The 23,002-nt window shown below is 39.7% G+C and overlaps 1 protein-coding gene and 1 long non-coding RNA gene across 3 annotated transcripts in view; one reads left to right on the forward strand and one right to left on the reverse strand.

Moving 5' to 3' along the window:
• The window catches only part of Angpt1 (angiopoietin 1), a 247,086-nt gene extending 244,841 nt beyond the window's left edge, over positions 1–2,245 (reverse strand). Inside the window, exon 1 of one of the 2 annotated variants that reach the window (XM_028879305.2) lies at positions 1,255–2,245. In XM_028879305.2, coding sequence (XP_028735138.1) covers positions 1,255–1,551 — 297 coding nt within the window. In that variant the 5' untranslated portion in view covers positions 1,552–2,245. The remainder of the gene's footprint in view (positions 1–1,254) is intronic. The other variant, XM_028879306.2, reaches the window with a different exon arrangement.
• A 4,816-nt stretch (positions 2,246–7,061) lies between these two features.
• LOC114699933 lies at positions 7,062–16,845 on the forward strand. Its single transcript, XR_005089675.1, has 3 exons — positions 7,062–8,344; positions 8,448–8,554; positions 13,248–16,845. It is a non-coding gene; the product is annotated as an uncharacterized LOC114699933 (long non-coding RNA).
• Positions 16,846–23,002: the final 6,157 nt, after the last annotated feature.

The following is a 23,002-nucleotide window of genomic DNA, read 5'->3' on the forward strand; positions in this document are numbered from 1 at the left end:
ATAACTGATCTTAGTTCAGTCCCTAGTGGACGAAAGGAGAAGAGCTGTGTGAGGAGGGATTCAGCAGGCACAGACCAGAATAAGTGACTGGGACAGCACACAACAGAAGTTTGTCATTTCTCCATCTCACATCCTCTTAGAGGGTGAGCTGTGCTAGCCTACTGGCGATCCTCCTGCCCACACTGAGGCAAGTGGTTAGTACACGTCCTGGGGGAGAAGAGTTCACAATTGGGAATGCCATCATGGCTACAGAAACATGCACTTACCTGTTACAAAGCTCAACAGGGGAGCTGGAGAAACTCCTCGCCATTGAGAAGGCAGTCTTAACAACAGCAACTACAAAATGTTTTGTGGCTTAAGAAAAAAGGATCACATGCCCATCTATTGACATTTATAAAATTGGATCAAATATGTATTCAATATTAATGCTTTTCAAGAGATTGGGGCTCCCTGATGGCACTGTCTCTCTAACTAACCCAGGGAAAGGAGGCTGGTCAGGAATTAGCAATCTTCTTGTGTTCAGACCAATCTGCAGGTGCACTCTGGAGAGCCATGGGCTCAGTTTCTACCCTCATCGTGGGCAAAACCCCTTTCTTATGGCTTTCCATCAGAAGCTGTTTTCTTATTTTTTTTTTCCTTCATGCACAGATGAAATATATAACAAATGTCACCCAAGCTCATCTTCTGCTTTGACGTTAAGTTCTCTTTACTTATAAATACAATCTTTCTAAACAAATGTAATATGGGTACTTTATACTTACTCTCACTTAATGATAGTTTTATTAAAAGTTGGGGGTGGGGGACTAAACATTTTATGACGATTTCCCATGGTAGCTCACAAAACTCCTTGATGTACAACCAATTTAAATCCCAGTTAGTATTACCATTACGATTTCGATTTTTTTTTTTTTCACCAACTTGCCTAAGAAGTGCGCACGTTCTGTTCTACAGTTGGGCTTTGACAGTCAAAATGCTCACAATAAACTTTAGAACAGAGAAAACCAGCATTGATAGAGTCTGTCAGTGTCAGGCGTACAAATGGGGAGCCGTCACAAGATGGGAGGTTCGCACAAGCCCGGGACCCTTGGCTTACCCGGGAAGTCGAGCCCAGAGAAGAGATCCCCTTTTCTTTTGCAAACACTGCCCCCAGGAGCAAAAGGTAAACACAAATGCCCCCCTATGGAACACTGAGCTCGCTGCAGAGAGGGAATGGAAAAGGCTCAGTGCAATTAGAAACTGAAAGCGATCACTTACTTTTTGCAGCCACTGAGTATAATTTTCCATCACATGCTCCAGATGCTGAAGTTTCTGGGAAGAGAAATCCGGCTCCACGTGTGGAGCATCCCTCTGCAGAGCGTTCGTGTTGTACTGCTCTGTCGCACTCTCACGGCAGTTCCCGTCGTGTTCTGGAAGAATGAAAGTGTAGGCACATTGCCCATGTTGAATCCGGTTATATCTTCTCCCTCCGTTTTCTGGATTTCGGCGCTGGTTGCTGCACCCTATGTGAGTCAGAATGGCAGCGAAGAATGCAAAGGAAAGAAAAACTGTCATTGTACTGCCAGCGCTCGCCTTCCGTGCCTCCTGCAAAGCTGGCTCTTCTCTTCTGACCTTTAAACTAGTTCTTTATTTCAGGTAAAACTGCTTGTTTGACTCTTTCCCCTTTAAAGAAAACGTTTGAAGAAGATCCACAGAAAACTAGCCATTTGTTGTTAGCTTTGTTCTAAAATGTTACTTTTTTTTTTTTATTTTACTGTAATGATAGTTTCCTTCGTTAAAACTTGAGATATTTATTGCATAGTAGCTGAGATTTATTGTTTCCTCTCTGTGTAACCGTTCAGCTTGGAGGCTGCCTGAGTCAGCTGCGCGTACATATTCTAGCCCCTTTCCTCTACCCTATCTGCAGCAGATCTGCTATTTTCTCCCAGACCTCAGTGAGTTTTATTAAGGTTGCACATCCAAGCCAAGCTGGAAGCAGGCAGCCTTTCACAAGACGGCTTGACAGGAATGCATGAGTGTGCCCCTATGCTAAGGATTGCTGATGGCTTTGGGCGGCGGATCAGCTTACAAATTGGCTGGATGCGCATGACCTCGATCATGTATGGGCCTCCCGCCCCTTCCGCAGACAATTGCCTTGAGCCCTTAGCAGATGCACGGAAAAATCAATAAATAGCGCAGTCCACCTTAATACAATTGGGTGTGCATGCTGACCTACTAAAATCTATCACGCTGGAAATATGTTTCCAAAGTTACTGTTTAATTGAGAAACTCTAAATTGGCACAATCTCCAGTGGATTATTTTTTATAATTCTATAAAATTATTAAATTAAAATTTCATTTTTATTTACTCTGAGAAAAACATTTAAAAAGCTATTTTTAGAGAGGGCATTCTCCCTTTGCGTTTACTTGGGTTTTGGGGAGGTGGAAAAAAGAATCAAAAGATCAACTTATCAAGGAAATTACCATAATTTGTCACTCAAAGCGACATAGCATGTGCATACTAAGTAGCATTTTCTGAGTACCTTTCGGGATATGGATTTTAAATGAAGCTAGTTTCTCAGTCAGAATGCAGCCGTTTACATTCTGTGAGTATAAATTGAGCAACTTCCCTACAAAAACAGTGTGGTTACAGTTTAAGACAGTGGCCTGAGAATTATTAATTCCTGTGGTACATGCTAATCATATATTTCACAAGAACCTCTGGCACTGCGATGGCTGTCTTTAACACTGGAATGGAAATTCCACACAAATCCTTTGTGGTTGCAGAGGCCAGCTATCTGAGAACAAGCATGTATCAGGTGTGCCAATGGCTTGCTTATACGAGAGAAACTTCTGTGGTTTTATTAAGAAAGAAGGACATGGTCAGAAGGTGTTTTCCCAAGTACAGAATATAAATATTTGAACAAAGGGACAGTCAAATACAAAGACCAGGGGATGATTACAGAATTTAGTATGGCACCAGGATATTTACTGGATGTGTGTATAAGTCATGTTCTGTTACATGCGGGGTTTTCATCGGGGACTGGGTGGGCTTTGAAGCCAAGGAGCCTCTCCTCTCAGACCTGTGTACAGACAGAAGCCACCATGTGACTCCTGTGTCCTGGAAAGGGAGTAGGGCAGTGGGTGAAGGTCAGAATCGGTTAGAGATGCATCTTTAGGAAGAAGAGGAGAGGTCAAAAATGGACTCCAGAAAGGCTGTGGTTTGTCTGGGGGAAAGAACAGTGATGAGGTTCATTAGTCCTTTCCACATCCAATAACACACTTCTGATCAGACAGAGATATTATGCCAGACATAGGAGTAAAAGTCTCTGACCACCACGAGAGTTGTGGGGGAATATTATTCCTAGGCAGTTGTACTGTCCCTTAAGGGTTTGCTATTTGTCCGCTCACATTAAACATTCCTTATATACTATCTCACTAAACCATGGCAACAAATCTAAGATATAGGTACCTTGTTTAACTCTCTCTCTTTTTTTAATCAACAGGAAACTGAGTCACAGAACGGCTGATCAGTTACAGTTCACATAGCTGATGGAGGATTATGTGAATGGGCTGTGAGACTAACTTTCTAACCATTAGGTCAGCCTTGTCTTTGAAAACCTCTAAGAGGAATTAAAGCAACCCCAAAAGGGCTCCAGCTAAATTGCTCTACATACTCAAAGCAGAGAACTTGCTGGTACCCAGTAAAGAAAGAACAGGACTATCTAGTTTACCTCTCTCTGTTTTAAAATGGTGTCTCATGTAGCCAGGATGACCTTGAACTTCTGATACTCCTGCCTCTACTTTATACTTCTTGACCAACACACCTAGTTTATGCAGTGCTGGGAATTGAACCCAAGGCTTCCTGTGAACCAGGCATATGTTCTACCAACTGAGCTACTTTCCCAGTACAAATATGATTTAATTCTTTCTCTGCAGCCCCACAAAGTGCTGGGTATCCCCTTCACAGCCACAGTATGAAGCAGACTAGAAAAGCAGATTGCCTAAGAGTACTTGCCAGTAATGCTTACATTGAAAATCATCCACAGAAAGAAGAGTGTCCAAAACCAACACCTATAAGTGCTTTGTTAAGAACCAAATGCAGCTGAAAACTGGAAGGGAGTTAATGGAGGCGTGATGAGGTCTCTATTTCAGCTCCGCTGTGTTCCTAAAGGGCCATGACAAACTGTTCTGCATGTGTCTGTACATGTGAACTTTCCAATCCAAAGGGATGGAAGGAAAATGTACAGTTTCCACAGGAAAGCAGAGACAACTAGGGAGAGGGAAACTGAAGCAAGTCTAAAAGGGTCGAAGGTGACCGAGAGAAAAAGATGATTCAGGATTTTTGCCAGAAAATCAAAAGTCCATAATACTGGAAGAGCTAGTATCAATCTAGAGAAAACATTCACAGGTCAGGGGTAGTGGTTAGTAAACACAGAAATGTTTGTAAACCCCTGTGTTCTGAAATTCCAGCTAAGGGACAGTGCAGGCTTTGGGGACCATGGATCTGATCAAGGGTGACAGTTAATTGTCACTAGCTAGCTCTTCAGAAACATTCTGCAAATTCAGGAAGTGATGGGAAGCACAAGCCATTAAAATCTTTTTCTACCTCACCTCCAACCTTTTTATAATTCTAAAGTGATAAACAATTACATGAAGTTAAAGTCTGGAATAGATTAGTTTTGAAAACTGGAATAATGGTGTGGGGGCTATAACTCATATCTATACAGTCCTGTAAATGCTGCAATTTCCATTGAGACCAGAGACCCTATTAAAATGGGTACTTAATGGCCCTAAATATGCCCCCCTCCACACAAAAACCAGGTTTTGTTGCTTTCTGTATGAAGATTTCCTGGTTTTAATAAAGCCCAGTAAGTGGCTACATCTCTGTTAAATTTTAAAAACCTCCTCTTCATATCTCTCATAGTCTCATGTTTCTTTCTAATTATTCCTTTTATTTGTTTTTGTTTTCCTCTCCTTGAAGCACTGAGTAGTTAAAATGATCACCCTTCTTTCATCCACTCCCCAGCATGTATTATACACTTTATTTGAAGGAATAAAGCATTAAGTGAATGAGTGAATGGAATAACTAATCACTTAACTGATGCATTTTTCTGGTTATTTGGTAACTACAAGACTGCTCACACCCACTGTATTTGTTGGGTAAGTTTTCCAAAACCTCTAAACATAAGGGAATACGATAAATCCAAACTTACCCTAAAGAATGAGACAGATATAAAAGACAGAGTGCAATATCAATACATATTTTTACCCTTTAACAAATTATTTTCATTTAATGTTTATTGAATCCCCACAATTATATGTTATTGTACCCATCTTGCAGATGAGAAAATTAGGTCACATAAAAACTAATTACCCAAGACCTGTGATTATTTCTATGGCAGAGCAAGAACTTGATCTTTAACCCATCTCTTAGTCACACAGTTCCAGTTTTCAGCTGCATTTGGTTTTGTGCAAGAATGCTTCAGTGTTAAGTAGAAGTCATGTCTTAGAATTTAGGATGCAGGAACAGCAGGCATCTATTCCCCACCACAACCTCATAGATTCATGTTAGGATCACCTCAAACAGTACTAATACTAAATCAGAACATACTAGTATTGTTGTCCCATCTGTTCATCAACAGGGAAGCTGGTTGCTTGAGCAGACTATTATTTCAGTCCATTCCGAATGATTAATCCCATGTCAGATCACTCCCTACCCTTTTGTCATCTGTAAGTGGCAATAGCATCTACAGCAGATGGAGATACTACAGGAAGCCAATCCAGAAGAAGATGCAGGGTCTTGCCTGGCAGCTAGCAGCACATCATGGGTACATGAGAAATGTCCCTTGCTCAGCCTAATTGAGAAAACACCGTTAAATCTGTAGATGCATCAGTAGATGAGCTGAGGGCTAGAGACAAAGGCAGATGAGGAAACTATTACTTAAATATAGACTTGCCTTCTGCTGGACGAAATTCCTAGCAATTAGTGAATGGCTTGCTTGCAAAGTTAATTTTTAACCATAGCAAATCAAGTTAGAGCTAAGGCAGAATTTGCTCTAAGGATGGAAGGACTAACAGACTCAAGGAGAGATCTGGAAACAGAGGTCTAGAGCAAGAGAAGTTTGGAGGGTCTGTGGGAATAGGGTCAAAGAGGAGAGGGCCTTGTGGCTGTGTGGCCATGGGAGAACAAGAGAAGGGGATGATGTATTAAGTAGGCGGACTGTGGTGAGATGGTATTTCCTGTGGATAAGAAGAGCCTTTGGTCCTTGTTTTGTACATGGGAAACAACATGTGGATTATATAAACTATTATTGTACACACAAGGTCTCTTTTCCATGTTGGTTTTTACATGGGATCAGGGTTCTGGATGCAGGGAATATGTCTTTCTTGTTAATGACTAGAAAATCCTCATTTTCCTGACACAGAATAGACCTTGGGTAACCACTGTACAGCACACTGATTAATGACACAGTCACTTCATTTTAGTGATCACAGTGGAAGGCACAGAAGCACCACTTGGGTATTCAGAGTCCAAAAGGAATTCCAGGAATTAAATAAGGATAGTAAATTAATACCTAAAAGTTCCAACCATGTTGTAGAGACATGGCCAAAGATTGAAAAAGCATTCAATAAACATCTTGGAATTACCTTTGTCATGTCACGACTTGTCATTCATACGGTGGAGTATTCTATGTACGGCTAGCTGGGAAAAAACAGAGATGAAGTTTGGATGTAGCAGAAATTCAGATGCCAGCATTTCATATGCACCAGAATAGAGACAGACTACATTTGGAATACCCATTAAGAAGTTATTTTATTAGGGCAAAAATTATATAGTTCACTTTGCATTTACAAAATGCCCTCCTCTTTCTTTTCTTCTCTGTGGGAAGTATCATTGCCTAGATGAGAGAAAAATATATAAAGATATCCCTCTTTCTCTCTCTTCTCTTCTCTTCTCTTCTCTTCTCTTCTCTTCTCTTCTCTTCTCTTCTCTTCTCTTCTTTCTCTCTCTCTCTCTCTCTCTCTCTCTCTCTCTCTCTCTCTCTCTCTCTTTCTCTCTCAAACTTTTCCATCTTTAAAAAGAACATTTTACATGTTCTCCAAAACAAAACTGTTTCTTATAAAAGTCTGAAAATTTCATTACATCGTCATGAGCACCAGTGGTAGCTGGTCTCTACAAGACAAAGCTGATAAATACTGGCTGTGGTGGTTTGAGAACATCCCCATAGGCTTGGATATTTAAATCCTTGGTCACCAGTTGGTAGTACTATTTGGGGGAGGTAGTGTGACCTTGCTGAAGATCACAGGTGTCAGATGTGGAGAGTTAATAGTCTGGTTCACACTTCTAGTTCTCAGTTAGGTGTTTGCAGGTGAGGATGTAGATGCTTCCTGAAGCCTCCTCTGCTGATATGAACGTTTTTCCGGAAACACACGCCAAAATAAACTCATTCTTCATAAACTTCCCCAGGTCATATGTTTTATCACAGAAACAAACAAGTAACTAATATTGCCCCCAACCATTACTACTTATCTGGAACTCAATGACTTTGGACTCTGTCCAGAAATGTTTTTGATCTTCAAATGAAAATGACATCTACAATGATAGACTTCAGTGGAAAGTCTTATCATTCACAAGTACTACACACTCAAATTTAAAATTATTATGGAGATAATATTCTTCTTGTGTGAAATTTCTGTGGAGAAATAGGAGCAATATCTACTCAGCCCTGATAAGGCACCAAAACCAGAACAAATAATGATTCCACCAAGTCTATCTTCTCATATGAATTTGCTTATTGTGTCTCCTGACAGAGTATGGCTTAGAGGTTACTTAGGAGAGTGAGTAGCCTCCAATGCATCTGTACTACCCAAAAAAATTCTCACACCACCATGGTTAACAACTTCCTCTTGCTGTGTAGATAGAGTGCCCTGTCATTTAACTTTCTATGCTCTGTAGACTCCATCACCTCCTAAGACCATGAGACCATGAACAACTTGGGCAGAATTACATACTTTTGGGAAGGAGTTACAAGGAATGGCTGGGCTCTCGGAAGATAGTCTACTAACCCACTCCCTTTTTCTTAGAGAGAATGTCAACATGGCCATCTAGAGGGTCTCTTGCAAATAGCCAGAGCTTCTGATAGAGATAGCGTAGGTTTTATGATCAGAGGACAGTACTCTCTAACACCCGCAAACTCAGATTTTAAAACAGTATGGGAATTGATTCCTTGCTTTTGCTAATATTCTTCTCTCTCTCATTGAACCTCATTTTTATGTTTTAATAACCTAGACTTACTTACAATGTAGCATTGTCTCAACTGTCTCCCTCTTGCTTGCCTGGATGGACTCCTCCTTTGTGGACAAGGTAGGACATAAAAATATTCATTCTCATTTTGTTTTCTTTTTATTTGCTGTCTGAACTATTGCAAGTTGGATAACATTAGACAAAACAGTTCTTTTGAACTTAGCCTCCTCATCTGTGGAATGAATAGTATAAACTATGTGAAGGCGATGTGAAGAATCAATCATACAAGGAGTATAAAGTACTGAACTCAGTGCCGAAAGAATATAAAAGGTAAGTGATAATTCTTGGTTCTCTCCATGTGTGTTCTTTCTTGTCTTCAAAAATTCGTCCTACTTTTGACCTTGTTTAATTGAATTTTATGACAATGTTTATCTAATTCTGTTCCCTATCATTTCATCCTCTTAAACATTTAAGATCATTTCTGAGCCTCGTAAAAATCACAAATTTAAGAAGCACATTTTGAAATGAGAGAGTGGTCACATCCACACTAATAGCTCATATAAACAGTTCTGCTTTCTTTGAGGGCAGGGGCTTTCATGTTCTTCCTCACTGCTGCATCCCCTTCACCTGGAACAGTAAGGGCCTGGCACACAATAGGTGCTGAATAAATATTTGTTGAATGGATGAAACAACTTGGGAACAATTTAGCAAGAATGTTCTGCCCTAAGTAGTCAGGCCAGAAAAGCAACTGGTAAGGCAAACAGACAAGGAACCAATCACACTTGGAAGTAAGAACTGGATGCTCTGAGAGCCCTTGGGAGCAAGGAGGATGTCATCCAAAGCTTCACCACCATGACTTGTTATCCAACTCATTTCCAGCCAATTCAACCAAATGACTTTATTTTCAAGAACGTCTTTTATGTCTGGACTTGGGGGCATATATTATTTCATTCTGTTTCCTGGGAGATAATGTTTGCCTCTGACACAATGAAAATGAAAGGGAACATTCTAATATTAATCTTAGAAAAACTATGCACTGCAGCTTGACTTATATACAGCAAAGGAAACCTTATTTTATCAACTACCCCCACCAAAAAAGTCAGTTTTGTGCCCCACCACCACCCCCAGGCTCTAATCAGATTAGGAATTTGGCAATTAAATTAGGAAATAAATTCCAGTGGTATTTAAAACTATGATTGCCTTAATCAGATTCTTAGTTCATATACTGCCTGGCAAACACTAGGCCTTTTCATGGTAATCTTAGTCATAATACCTTTAATTCTGAAAAGTTACTGCTTCCTTTTCTACCAAGTGCCTGATGTGGTTCATTCCCCTTGACATTTTTTTTAATTAGTAAAAGTCTTAAAAAGAAGAATTTAAGCAGTTGAAAAAGAATAGGCTAAACGTCACCCGAAATGAGGGAAAGATTAGGGCAGATCATTGTGGCCTTGTTTTTCTCCACATTATCTTCCATCACCTTGTGATATACACAGAGGAATCATTTCAGGCTTCAGGGATACCAAGCCTATGTATTTTGTAAAATATTTCTAACTTTTTACTACACTCCCACTGCCTTCAAAATTGCCATTCTCTCTGTCTTACTGCATTCCTAGCTACCTCGGATTTTAAACCTTTACTTTTCTTAGATTTATGCTGAGCCACAGCAGTTGGAAAACAAAACACTTGTATCTTCCCTATTACATGTTAAAATAAACACAGAATATTAAAACGAATATCTGTGCAGAAATAACCTATCCAACACTGGAACTCCCACTGGAATGTGGGCTACAAGCTGGGAAATACCATTTAGTTCTTGTCTTAGAAAATAAATGGCCAATGTCTCCTGTCAATGTGTCTATGGAAAATAATATTGTCCAGCAGTTTCTTAAGATGAATTTGCATTAGGTCCAAAATGTTTAAGGATCATTTTCATTCAGTAGTAGCTTCAGCAAAACAACCAATTCTTTGGAAACAGGTTTATCCTTTTATCCTGGCTGAGAGCACAGGAGGAACTCTTCTAGGCCTCATTCAGGGAAGTCACTGCAGAGATTGGCAGCAGCTCTGTCTTCAGGGTTGCATGCCAACAGAGATGCCCAACCAAAAGTCTGGAATGAAAACCACTGACAGGCAGATGTTAGTCACTCGTCTCTTGCATCTGCCGATGGGAAGAACAGTGGGCTACTTAGCATCTATGATACGCCTTCACTCCTCAGTGGTCTTGCCTTTGGAAGTGTTAGGGGAATAGTAACTAAATTTCTTCTCAAGAGTTTCATTCTCTTGGGAGAACAGACATTCCTAACTCAACCCCTTCAGAAAGCCATAAAAACACATCAGTTCAAAACAGGGGGAGGGAAGTTAATATTTAAAGAACCAGTCATGAACCAATTAGCCTTGGCTTAACAAGAACTATCGTTTACTGAGTACCTGAAGTACATAAAGGACTGTGCTAATCACTGTACTAGCATAACCTCATCTCTTCTGATCATCACAACAACCCAATATGTAGGAAACGTTTTTTTGCTGTCTTTTTACAGAAGAAAGAACATTAAAGAATTGCAGGCACTATAGAAGCTCTTTGCTGATTTCAGACCATAATCTTTTGTTCACTATACGTATACAAAACTTCAGTCAATCCTATCACAGCATCTGCTCTTTTAGATTCCCAAATTCATTCTTCCTGCTTTTAGTACGCATTCCCTAATTTGTTAATCCAGTCAGAAACAGAACACTTGACAGAGAAGTCAACAAATACAAAGTTCTAAGAGCTGAAAATTAAAACATGATTGCCACCCCCAAAAGTTAATAATTATATTTATTGTATGTCAATTGATTTATATGTTTTATCAAATTTAATTTTAAAAAAGTGTGTGTGTGTGTGTGTGTGTGTGTGTGAGAGAGAGAGAGAGAGAGAGAGAGAGAGAGAGAGAGAGAGAGAGAGAGAGAGAGAGAGAGAGAGAGAGAGAGAGAGAACTCTGGTACTGGGGGAGAACAAAAGAACGGTGTCAGCTCCCCCTGGAGCTGGAGTTGCAGGTAGGTGTGTGGCCTCTCCCCACACCCGGGTTCAATGAACCGAACTCTAGTCCTCTGGAACAACAGTCAGCACTCAAAACTGCCGAGCCATTTCTCTGGCCCCTCACATTTAATCATTGATAAAATTATGTACCTGCTTCCAGTTGTCAGATGAAGAAACTGAGACTCGAGAAGGAACTTGATACAGGCTCCACAGGAGTAATATTTTTTGCCTGACCATCTTACTTAACGGTCCAGTCATCATAACTAATATGCTAAGGCAAATTTTCTCAAACATATGAAATAATCATCTTAAAGCTATTTGTATGGATATCTATGATCAGCTATCTCCTTGTCTTTACTGAATGCAAGGGACAAGATAATTCATTTATTCACAAATTATGATCCAGACTGGTCAGCATCAGGACCACCTGAAAACCTATGTGTGATTCAAACTCCCAGGCTACATCAGAACTCCTGAATCTGAACACTGAGCATGGTGCACTCCTTCTATGAAGAAGACTTACAGATAACTATGATATATGTTAACTACTGGATTAATTCTTCATGCCTTAAAACTAGTGACATCTTAGTATCCTTTATGATTTTCATATAAATAGAGAAGGCTGAGTTTACTCTTCTGGATTGGCTCAGTAGTTCTGGATTTAGCCTTAATATTGTATATATTAAAAAGACATTAGTTTTTAATGTATAACCATAGTTGAGAACTAGTGGTTATAATAGAAATGGCTAAGAAATAAGTGCTGTAAAGACAATTGAATCTGTCTACTATAAAAGGAAGAATTAACTTCCTTGGATATGTATGTGTGCTATATTTCTGGAGTGTATTTTTAATTTTAGGAAAATAAACAATGACCTTAATGCCTGTAAAAATTGCTGTTTAATTTCTGTGTAAAAATTAATGTTTTTTTTTTTTCTGAAGCATTTAAGGACACAAAGATTAGCACAAAGAACTTTCAAGAGCTCATATTATTTTGTTGAACTAATTTATCTCTTAAATTTATACTTTAAAGCCTTTACACACAAGGACACAGTGTTTATCTCAATTAATAATTAACAACTGCTGTTATAATGACATATTCTTTTTCTCATGAGGCAATTTAGTTTCTCTCAAAGTAAGAAACGAGTGTCTGTGTTTTCATTATCAACTGTTCCAATACCCGATTTTACACTTGGAATGAATGAAGTGATTGGAAAACCAGCATTAACAGGTTGCTTTTTGTAGTTAAGTTACAGATAGTTTGGCATTGCTAATCATCTTCATTTTGGTAATAAGATCTATACGAGTCTCTTATTTTCTGTTATGATACCATGAGATTTGGAGCATGTGTTTCTTTTATATTTAGGTGGTATCATGTAATTCAAAGCAACAGCATTCTTACTGTCTGCAAAATGGAAGTAACACCAATGTCTACTATGACATGAATGAACAAGAAAGATGTGGTAGATCCATACAGAGGAATATTATTTGATCACACAGAGCAATGAAATATTGATACAAGCTTTGACATGGAGGAACTTAGAAAATATTGACATGGGAAGAAGTGGTGTGTCTTTAAGAGTGATGGAGTGTTTGTCTCTCCTCTCAGTTTGGCTTTAACTCAGGAGTTAGGATGCTGAGAGTCCATGATCCTATCAAGCAGCCACTGAGATAGTAGCTCTAGACTCTTGTCACACAAATTCAAAGAATGAAATTCACAGACTACATAAGAGTAAGATTTAGAAAGACATTTTATTAGAAGGAGAAAGGAAGGAAGGAAGGAAGGAAGGAAGGAAGGAAGGAAGGAAGGAAGGAAGGAAGGAAGGAAGGAAGGAAGTCTTACATCACAAGAGTGAGTTCCAGGAAAAAGGGTGCTACTGAACTACTGGTCTGTGGGTTTTTGTAGAACTTAAAGAAGAGACTTCAGTGAGGCATAGGGAAATGTTGAATCCCATTGGACCACCCAAGAGATGCTGAGGTAATTCTCTGTTTGGGTCATATTTTCACATACAGGTTCCAGGCAAGGATGCTCATTTAGGAGAATAAACAAGAATGGACCAGAAATCAGAACTCCCTCTGGCATTCTTGGCTTCCAGCAAGGACAGAATGGATGACAAGATTAATGATGTTTTCTGGACTGTTATCCTCAGGGTCTCTGCCACAACACTGCCTAAACAGTTTCTATCTCTTGTTCTGAATAGTATGCTGAGATAAAAAAGCCAGATGCCAAGTTTATGTGTTGTATGATTCCATGTATACGAACTACCCAGAAAAGGTAGATTTATACAGACAGAAAGATTGGTGGTTGCTGGAGCCTCCCTCTGCATAGGGAGACTTACAGGGAGACTGACTACAGAGCCTCCTTTTCCTCTGATGAGAGTGTCTTAAGAGTTAAAAGAGGGGATGATTATACAACATTATGAATGTACTAAATGCTAATGAATTTTGTGCTTTAAAATCAATTTTATAGTTTTCACTTCCATAAAAATATTCTATAACTGACTATAATTGACACAGTATTTCTACAGAACACATTGACATCTGTGTTATCATTGGATTATTATGGAATGCATTAAAATAAAGTGCCCATTAAATAATTTATTTTGAGGGCCAAGGAGATTGCTCAGTGAAAGGGCACATGCCTAGTACACACAGTATGCTGGGTTCAACCCACTGTATGGAGAATATAAATGCAAGGAGTGGGCACTGTTTATGTAATTTTATGGCAGATAGATTAATGTAATCACACTATTGTAGTTTAGTCACTCCCACTCCGAGGGACCTCATTCCAGGTTTATATACATTAGTGTAAGTTCTTATATACTATATCCATAGTAAATAAAAATCCCACATCTTGCTTATTTACAGGTTGTAGTGTGTACTGTTGGAGAAATTAATGAGAGTAGTAGAATAGAGTTTTAATTAAGTTAGATAAATGTATGCATTGGACACTGTTAGATGTTCTACGCATCCACAATGTCACTTGATATACACTGATATCCAGTCAATTCCATAGAAATGTGTACCATTTGTAGAAAGCAGGGTTCGCCAGAATAAAGCAGATCTCCCTCCCAATTCTACAGTGAATCCATGGGGATCTACAATCAAAACGTATTTTAACCTTTGATTTGAAAATTCTTAGAAACAAGACTGGTTTCTTGTGTTTCCTGAGTTAGCTTCTACAACACACATTGCTCTAGATACTGGGCTTTAGCAGAATGTTTAGCCCAAATGTTATTGACAGCATACAGCTTGTATGCAAAGGAAGAAAATAAGAAAGTATTAGTGATGTTTAAAAAATGAAGCAGGGAAGCAATTACATTGTACGTTGTGCTGATGGTGGAGATGGACTGAAGTTGTCTGGAAGGGCCTTCATGGCCAGGTGCTAAACAAGTATGTAAAGGAGTAGTTTTGTTAGACAGATAAGTATCTTCCCTCCAACTCCTTCAGAAAATACACATCGTAATTCTTAAAGTGCTGTGAATGTTACCTTAGATGGCAAACTAACAGTTTGGAGGTGCTTGAATTTTCCAGTGTTAAAATGTGGAGGTTATTCGTTTGAGAGCATGTAACCTTGTGATTCCTTAGAATCAATACATCTTGTGCAGCTAGGACCAGAGGGAGAGATGTAGAAGAGGGGTCAGACCGACGCCGTTTTGTACTTTGAAGGGAGGGGAAAGTTCCCACAGGCCAATGGATGTGGGTGGCCTTCAGAAGTTGGAAAAACAAGGAAACAGATTCTTCCCTAGATCCTCCAGGATAAAAAAGAAAAAAAAATAGAAAAAGAAAAAACACAGCCTTCCTAACACCTTGACTTTAGCCCTGTGAGATCAGATATTGACTTCTGACCTACCAAACTGTAAGATAATAAATCTATGTTTCCTTAACCACTAAGTTCATGGTAATTTGTTACAATAGCAACTGAAAACTAACACAAAAGAGAGCTTCTAACTTGTTCAAAGAGCTGCGGGGGCAGTCACAAAATCTGGAGAAGAATAGAGAAGATGGAGCTAGAGTCTGGGAGAAAGACAGTGGAGGGCTTGTCAGCCAGAATAACGGCACTGGTTTCCACTCGGAGATAGAATGTCGCTTTGGATTCTGAGAAGATGAATGCCAGTGTCTATCTTACATCTAAAGTGATACCATCCCCTCCTTTGTAGAGGAAAAAGAACAAGAGAAGTGAATGAAGAGGATCTTTAAATGCCTGCAGGAGAGACAGTGTTCAACAGAGTAAGGGAAATGGTCATGAAGATAAGTCATGGGGCAATTATCAGGAGTGAGGAATACTTACAGAATATATGTAGTCTAAGCAAATAGGAAGTTTTGTTAATAGAGAAGGAGAAGACTATGAGACAAACAGATATGGACTAGAGATACCAGAATTTAATTTTCAGACATGCTGAGTTTGAGATTGAAGAGCAATACTGAGCAGTGGATTGCATGACTGGAGAGATGAGGATAAAATTCTCTACATTGGAGATTAAATCGGGGTCACTGTTAGGAGTCTATACATGGTCCTAGATGACAGAGGCAAATACCGAAGTGGGAAGTGGAAAGAGAGTGTATTGACCTCCAGGTTCTGAGTGACTCTAATGTTAAAAGATGAAGAAAATGGAGAGAAATTCGCCAATGAGCCTGAGGAGGAGTCGCATAAGCTGTGGGGGAGGGGAGCAAAAACAAACAGAAACCCTAGGAAGGTGTATGTCCTTGGGAACAAAGGAAGCATGTGTTTTACAGACACTCACCTCCCAGATAAGAGAAGGTCAGGCTGACAATTGACCAAGGATCTGGGTCCGTGCCCCAGAGAAGAGCAGTTTGAAGACAGTGGGATGGGGACTGTTAATCTGGACTGCACTTGGTTGAACATAGTTGGGGTGCTGGCTTAATGGTCAGTTCCCACCACCACAAACAAAGAAACAACAACACCAGAGGGAAAACAACTCATTGGCATCAGCAAATATATTATTCATCACCTTCTTGAAGGAGATTTGCTTTAAGGAGGAACTCAAATGATAGCAAATGAAACATTGGAAAAGTTCCACATGTTCTGCTAATGTTCTGGGAGCATGTGGGCACAGGATATGAGCAATAGTCCTGGTGAGAAAGGTGATAACCTGGGTATGTCAACCTCAGGGATGCTGGCTTTGCTCTTATTTTTATACCTTGTTGGGCCAGTAGAGTTACTAAGACAGTATCTTTGACTTTGCTAATATACAGTCCCAAACTATCTTGCACACATAAGCAACCTTTATTCCATGCTGTAAGGTTGCCAGAGAGTCAGTGTTAACTGTAGACAAGTGAATGCAGAACCCTTTACCTGACTTGGTATAAAGTCTTTTGAAATGTGAATTTTTTTTTCTCTTTCATGATGAAAGATTTGTAGTTTTCTATTAAAAGAAGCAGTGACTACCAGCAAGACATTTATGCTTGTGGAGGTTTATATGTTCTCAGTGTCGTTCTACCCCACCTCACCCCTTCGTTAACGTATGTCCCTACTATTTGACAAGTTGTGGGAAAGGGTAGGCTGCCTGTGCTGCACCGGCTTGGAAATACCCTTTGGAAGACTAGCACTGTTGTCGCTTGTTTGTTTGCTTGCTTGCTTTGCATTTGTTTTTTGTTTGTTTTTTATAGAAATGACGTCTGGATAACAGTTTTTCACATGTACTTCAGACATCTGATTTCAAAACACAAATCCCCAGATACTTGAGAAATTTAGCCTATGAGCAAGATGATATCTCAAACAATACTCAAAAGATCTTTAAAATATATGGTCGTAGAACAGCTGGATTGTGCTAGAATGCCCGAGAAGAGAGGATACCTGCTTCTTGTACAAGATGAAATCTGTATCAACTGATTATTTTTCATCTTAAAAATGAACAGCACCGTTGCTATCCTGAGCTTGATTTCTCAGCCTTGAAAACTGCTAAGCGAGATTCTCTTACCTCATGTATTGACTAATGAAGTTTCAGGAAAAGAGGACAGTTTGTTTTTATGTTTCTTAGGGCGGCTTGCTGACAGTATGAACCTTTTAAAGTGTGACTATTATTTGTTGGTAGATGGATAGGCTGATATTGCCCCTCTAACGCCAGTACTTACTCAGTTAGGGGAACAGTTAGAAAAGACCGAAACGGCAACTTACAAAGAAGACCTGGGGAGATGGGCCAGTGGGTAAGAGTGCTTGCTGCTCTTCTTCAGCTCCCAGCACCCATGCTGGGCAGGTCACAACTGCCTGTAACTCCATCTCCAGGGGATCCCATCCTTGACCTCTGAGGGCACTTGTACTCACATGCACATATACCCACCCCATCACCATCACACACAAACACAGACACCTATGCTCATAAGTACATATATACAAGAATAATGTTTATTTCAAAACAGCTAAACTCACACTTTTTAACACTAATTTTTCACTGTTTTATTGATAATAACGATTTTCATATAATACACACTAATCGTGGTTTCTCTTCCCAAATCCTCCCCACCCATCCAATGTCTTACCTTCTTTCTCTCTAACTTACATTCTTTAATATACATGTTATTATTATTGGTGGTGGTGATGGTGGTGATTTTTCTAGACATGATTTCTCCATGTAGCTCTGGCTGTTCTGGGACTCACTCTGTAGAACAAGCTGGCTTAGAACTCAGATATCTGCCTGCCTCTGCCTTCCAAGTACTGGAATTAAAGGCATTAGACCACCACTGACTGCCCCCCCCTCCACCTTTCCCTCTCCCAAACACACACATATTTTTAACATCAAAATTATTCAAGGTAGTCTACAAAAGGAAGAAACATAATACAATTAAGACTTTAATTTTGATTTTGAGTGTGTATGTGTGTGTGTGTGTGTGTGTGTGTGTGTGTGTGTGTGCTTGCATGCTATGGTGTTCATGTAGAAGTTCGAGGAGAACTTAGAGGATTTGCTTTTTTCTTTCCACCATGTGGGTTCCAGGGATCACACTCAGGTTTCTGTCTTGGTGGCAAATGCCTTTACCCAGTGAGCCATCTCACTGATGGGGGGGGTAAATATTTATAAATATCATATAAAAGAAATGTGTGCAGTACTTTGGTGATCTGGTATCACAAAGAAGAAAAGTATAGGCATATATTCTGCTCTACAGCCCTTGTGCTGTAAAGAGAAAGCATTTATGCCAGTCCCATTGGAGTGGGGTGTCAGTCTATTAAGGGCTCCATGTTCAGAGGTCTTAGAGAATGCACAAGCCTCCTTCCCTTCACTGAAATATTTTTGTTCACTTTCAGCTCAATTGCTAGCAATATTACATCTCCATCAGATTTACCCAAAGCTTCCAGGAAGACCTGAGGCTATAGAATGCCATTGATTTCACTACAAAGCTTAAGAAACGTCTATAGACTTTCTAGATTACACTGGAAAGTATTTATTAAAAACACTTCTTCAGGCTTCTGCCTTCCAGCCACCTACAAAGATCTCTTATCTTTCTGGACTTTAGTCATGACTGAAGCCTTAGCTTCACTTCCTCCTGAATGTCATGTCCTGTAACCTTGTGCTCTGTCTTGCCCCAGGACAGCTGTTCCCATGGTTTTAGCTGAGGCTGTTGTGTTTAGCCATAAAAAGGAGCAGGTTTTTGGCTCCTCTCACTTACTGTACAACTACTGCTCCTGACTGCTGGCCCCATGACAGGTTGCTCTATCAAGTTTATTAGGTAAAAGGTCCTGAGAGAAGCTCAGCATGATGCTAATGACATCTCTACCACAAGAGAACAAACATTACTCCCCTGACTGCTACAACTTCATATACGCAACCTGCACGTGTGTCTATTACGCACAATGAGCCAAGAATCAGTGAGGTTAATTAAACCCACACCAAAATGTAGGTGATCTATTAGGTGATTGACAGATTAGATTAGTTATGTTGTTCTCTCTCTCTTTCTCATATATATATAATATATATATGTATATATGTATGCATATATATGTGTGTGTGAGTGTATGTGTGTATATAAAATTTAAAAGATGATACAATCTTGCAGTTGTATGATATAAATAAACTCTCAGTTTATGTATATTAAGAAGTCTGCCTTAAAGATTTTCTACAGTTTATGGTGACATTTAACTAGAAGCTGAGTGACTCACATAATTTGTATCTTGAAAGAAATGATTTAAATTAGAACTTTAATATCCAACTGCCAGCAGTAAATTTGATTTTTCATTTTAAATTTTTACCAATAAAATCTTTTCACTAGAATTTTTTTCTCTTTCCATTCTCTATAGTCTTTCTGTATTTACATTAAGAAAATTATCTTTCTAAAATGATGATCAAGTTATCTGACACCTGTAGAAAGTTGGAAGCCCTCAGGATAAAGTCCTACATAGCAAACCAAATAAGCCACAACTATAAATAAACATGGATGTGAAATCCAGACTGCTTGTCCAGGGACCAAGAGAAATCAGACCAATAAAAAGATATTAGAAGATATGGATGGTATTAGGCAGAGAAAAACAGTATGACCTGTTACTCTATTCATATCCTGCTATATTTGTGGTGTATGCTGAGGATGGATGTATCACTGCACATTCTGCTAACTTCGTGGGAAAATGAGGACATGGATTCACTCCCCAGTATAGCACGCTACCTTGGACACACTGACCTCATAGATACTGGCTCTATTTTCAGACATCATCTTTATGCCTGAACTTTCTCACCTGAATAACCTGAGACTTAGTAAGGGAACTAAAGAGCTGTTGAACTCAGCATGTAGCCACACAGATCTGCTTTGATGCCTAGTTTCCATGAGCTTTGGGGGAAGATTCTCCATCGCTCCATATTTGCCTCTCTACCTTCCCTCTGCAGGGGAGTAACTACGCCTTCTTCCTGGGTCTTTTGTGAAGTTTAAATGAAATAGGATAATGAGAATGCCTGGTTTGAAGAAACCCAGTAAGTTATGTTTTCATACATTAAGATTGCAATAATAAATAGGAAGGGAAATGCAAACAACATAGAGCAAATGAGTTTTTCCTTTTTTGTTTCTCTGAAGCCCAGCAATGTTTAAAAACCCTTTCCAAGAATACTATAAATTCTCCTAACTGCAAACACAGTGGAATTCCTTGTAATGTCATTTGAAAGTTCACTGGGTTTAAGAAACTATATCTGGGGTCACCATGCTTGATACGAGAGCCTGGCAAAACAATTTTCAGTCTGGTTCACTTTTAACCTTCTTGAGATTTAAGTTTTCTGTTTTTCTTCTTGTCCCTCTTCATTCCCCCACTCCTTCTCTCTCTCTCTCTCTCTCTCTCTCTCTCTCTCTCTCTCTCTCTCTCTCTCTCTCTCTCTCTCTCTTTTCTTTTTTCCTTCTTGGCAGTGCCCTGATAATTTCCTGGGCAAAACTCCAGTTTTTCTGCTTAACTCCAAGCATGTCCTCCTGTAACAGGAATAGAGAGAACTGGAGCAGGAGGAGCCTACATGGAAGAGCAGTCGTAATCCACACACACTCTCACCCTCTCTGACCCAAATAGCCTCTCCACTAACCTTTGTCTTGACCCTACTTTCCTTTCTGGCTCCATTTGCCCATCTGTTCAGGGGAAGGGTGAAAGGTCTCTGGGTGGAGCCTTCTCCACTGCAGTAAGAAGTCTCCCAGTAGTACATTGACATTGGGGAAAACCAAAAGAAAAAAAATAGATGCACAGAAGGGAAACCCCTGCCAAAACATTGTTATTGAATCCCTTTGGATTTATTTAGAGCATCTTGCTTTGCATATAACTACAAAACCAAACAAACCCCTAGGCCAGCCTGTTTGTCCAGCTTGACTTTGCAATGGAAACTAAATCTGTGCTTCTGTGAGATGCCAAAATATCTGGATAAAAAGTGAAAAGCCATGTCAATAAACAAATATGTGAAGCTTATTACCCAAGTCCACCCTGTGACCTGGTGCTAATGAGAGAAGAACAGGGAGGTTTTTTTCTTCAATTTGGATGAAGAGATTGACAAAATTACCCCAACTAAAATATCAGCCTACCAGTATGTGCAAGCTGACCATGTCCCCATGATTTTTCTATTGATCCATCCTGACTTCTCTATCACTAGCTCTCTCCTTCCATCCATCCACTCAGCCACCTAGAACTTGTCTATCCCTGCATCTCTATCTACATCTGCACCCCTTTATACCTGATTTTTGTGTCTATCTTTATCTATCTGTGGGAAAACGGATGGCTTATTTTCTTAGTAATTTTTCTCCCTCGACAGTGTGAACTTAATGAGAAATGAGGGTTTCGGTTCATTCACTGCTGTCTCCTTGATCCAAGAATCAAGTTGGGCATATAGCTAACACTCAGCGGATTATTTTTTCCAATCAAATAATGAGAGCACGACGATTCACAAGACACAAGAAAAGCCAGGAAGATCACGTCAAATAAAGATAACATTAGTTAAGTCATGAAGAATAGGTAGACTTTGAATGGAAATGATGAATAAAGGTTTCCTGGCATGGTTGTAGGTTGCTGAAACAAGGTACCATGGCAGAATATTCCAAATCTATCTGAAAGAATAAGAAGGATATCAGTGTCTAGGTACTTTTTCAGGCAGTTATTTCCTCAATTCATAGATGTTAAAGTCAACAAACATGGCTTTCAAATAGTTCTATGTTTTTTGTTTTTTTTTACAAGGGCCTTCATGTAAGAAACAAACCCTGTGTATGTGCTTGTGTGTGTGTGTGTGTGTGTGTGTGTGTGTGTGTGTGTGTGTGTGTGTGTAGCTGTATGCTTGTATACCTGGGCATATGTGCCTGTGGAGATGTGGCAGTCAGAACAAATGATGATTTTGTGTTTATCTCCCCTTATTTCTTGAGGCAAGGTCTCTCACTTGAATTGTTAGCTCACTATTCTGGCTAGACTGGCTGGCCAGCAAGCTCTCAAGATCCCCCTGTCTCTGTATCACCACCAGATATGCACCACCATGCTCAGCTTTTGACATGCATATTCAAGATAGGAACACAGCATCTCATACTTATGAGGTAAGCATTTTACTGGCTGAGTCATCAGGGAACCCAACTCCCATAATCAAGGAATAATTGCAACTCAGACTTCCAGGAGTTAAGGAGAAGGGTGGCTCCTTTAGTTTCCCACTTTGCCACTGATTTCTAGATTCGTCTCTTATCTCTCTCGTCCTGTTTGCTTTAAGACCAGCAATGGTGCTCAATATCCATAACTTTCTTTCCTTCCTTCCCACAAAAACCAATCTCACATTTATCAATTAAAGAGAAATGGACATGGGATGGTTAGATGATTCTGCAATCATAAGGACCTGAGTTGGAATCCCCAACACCTATGTAAACATCTAGGTGTGGCTGTCAATGCCTGTAACCCTAGCACCAGGGGACAAGATCCTGAGATCTTGCTGACCTTCCACATTAGCCTGAATGATGAGTTTTCAGTTAGGTAGGGACAATGTCTTGAGGGCAAGGCCAAGAACAATAAATGAAGACACGTGACATCTTGTTATGGTTTCTGCATGTGTGTACATAGACACAGACACTCACAGACATGTACCCCTATGAATGCATCACATATAAACCACATATTACAGAGAGACAGAGAGAGACAGAGACAAAGAAAGAACCTGAGGTAGACACTCTTCTTCTTGTTCTATTGGCCTACTCAAGGGATTATATATTCACTCTGGCTTGAGACTAGAGATTTGAGGTATGGAGGTTTGGATACAGCAGAAGCAATGAGAGTTAATTCTGAAGGTAGCTGATCATTGCTGAAGAAATCCACATGGTTATTAAAGAGCCAA

Source organism: Peromyscus leucopus, chromosome 20 (genome assembly GCF_004664715.2).
Source record: "Peromyscus leucopus breed LL Stock chromosome 20, UCI_PerLeu_2.1, whole genome shotgun sequence".
Taxonomy (NCBI): Eukaryota; Metazoa; Chordata; class Mammalia; order Rodentia; family Cricetidae; genus Peromyscus; species Peromyscus leucopus.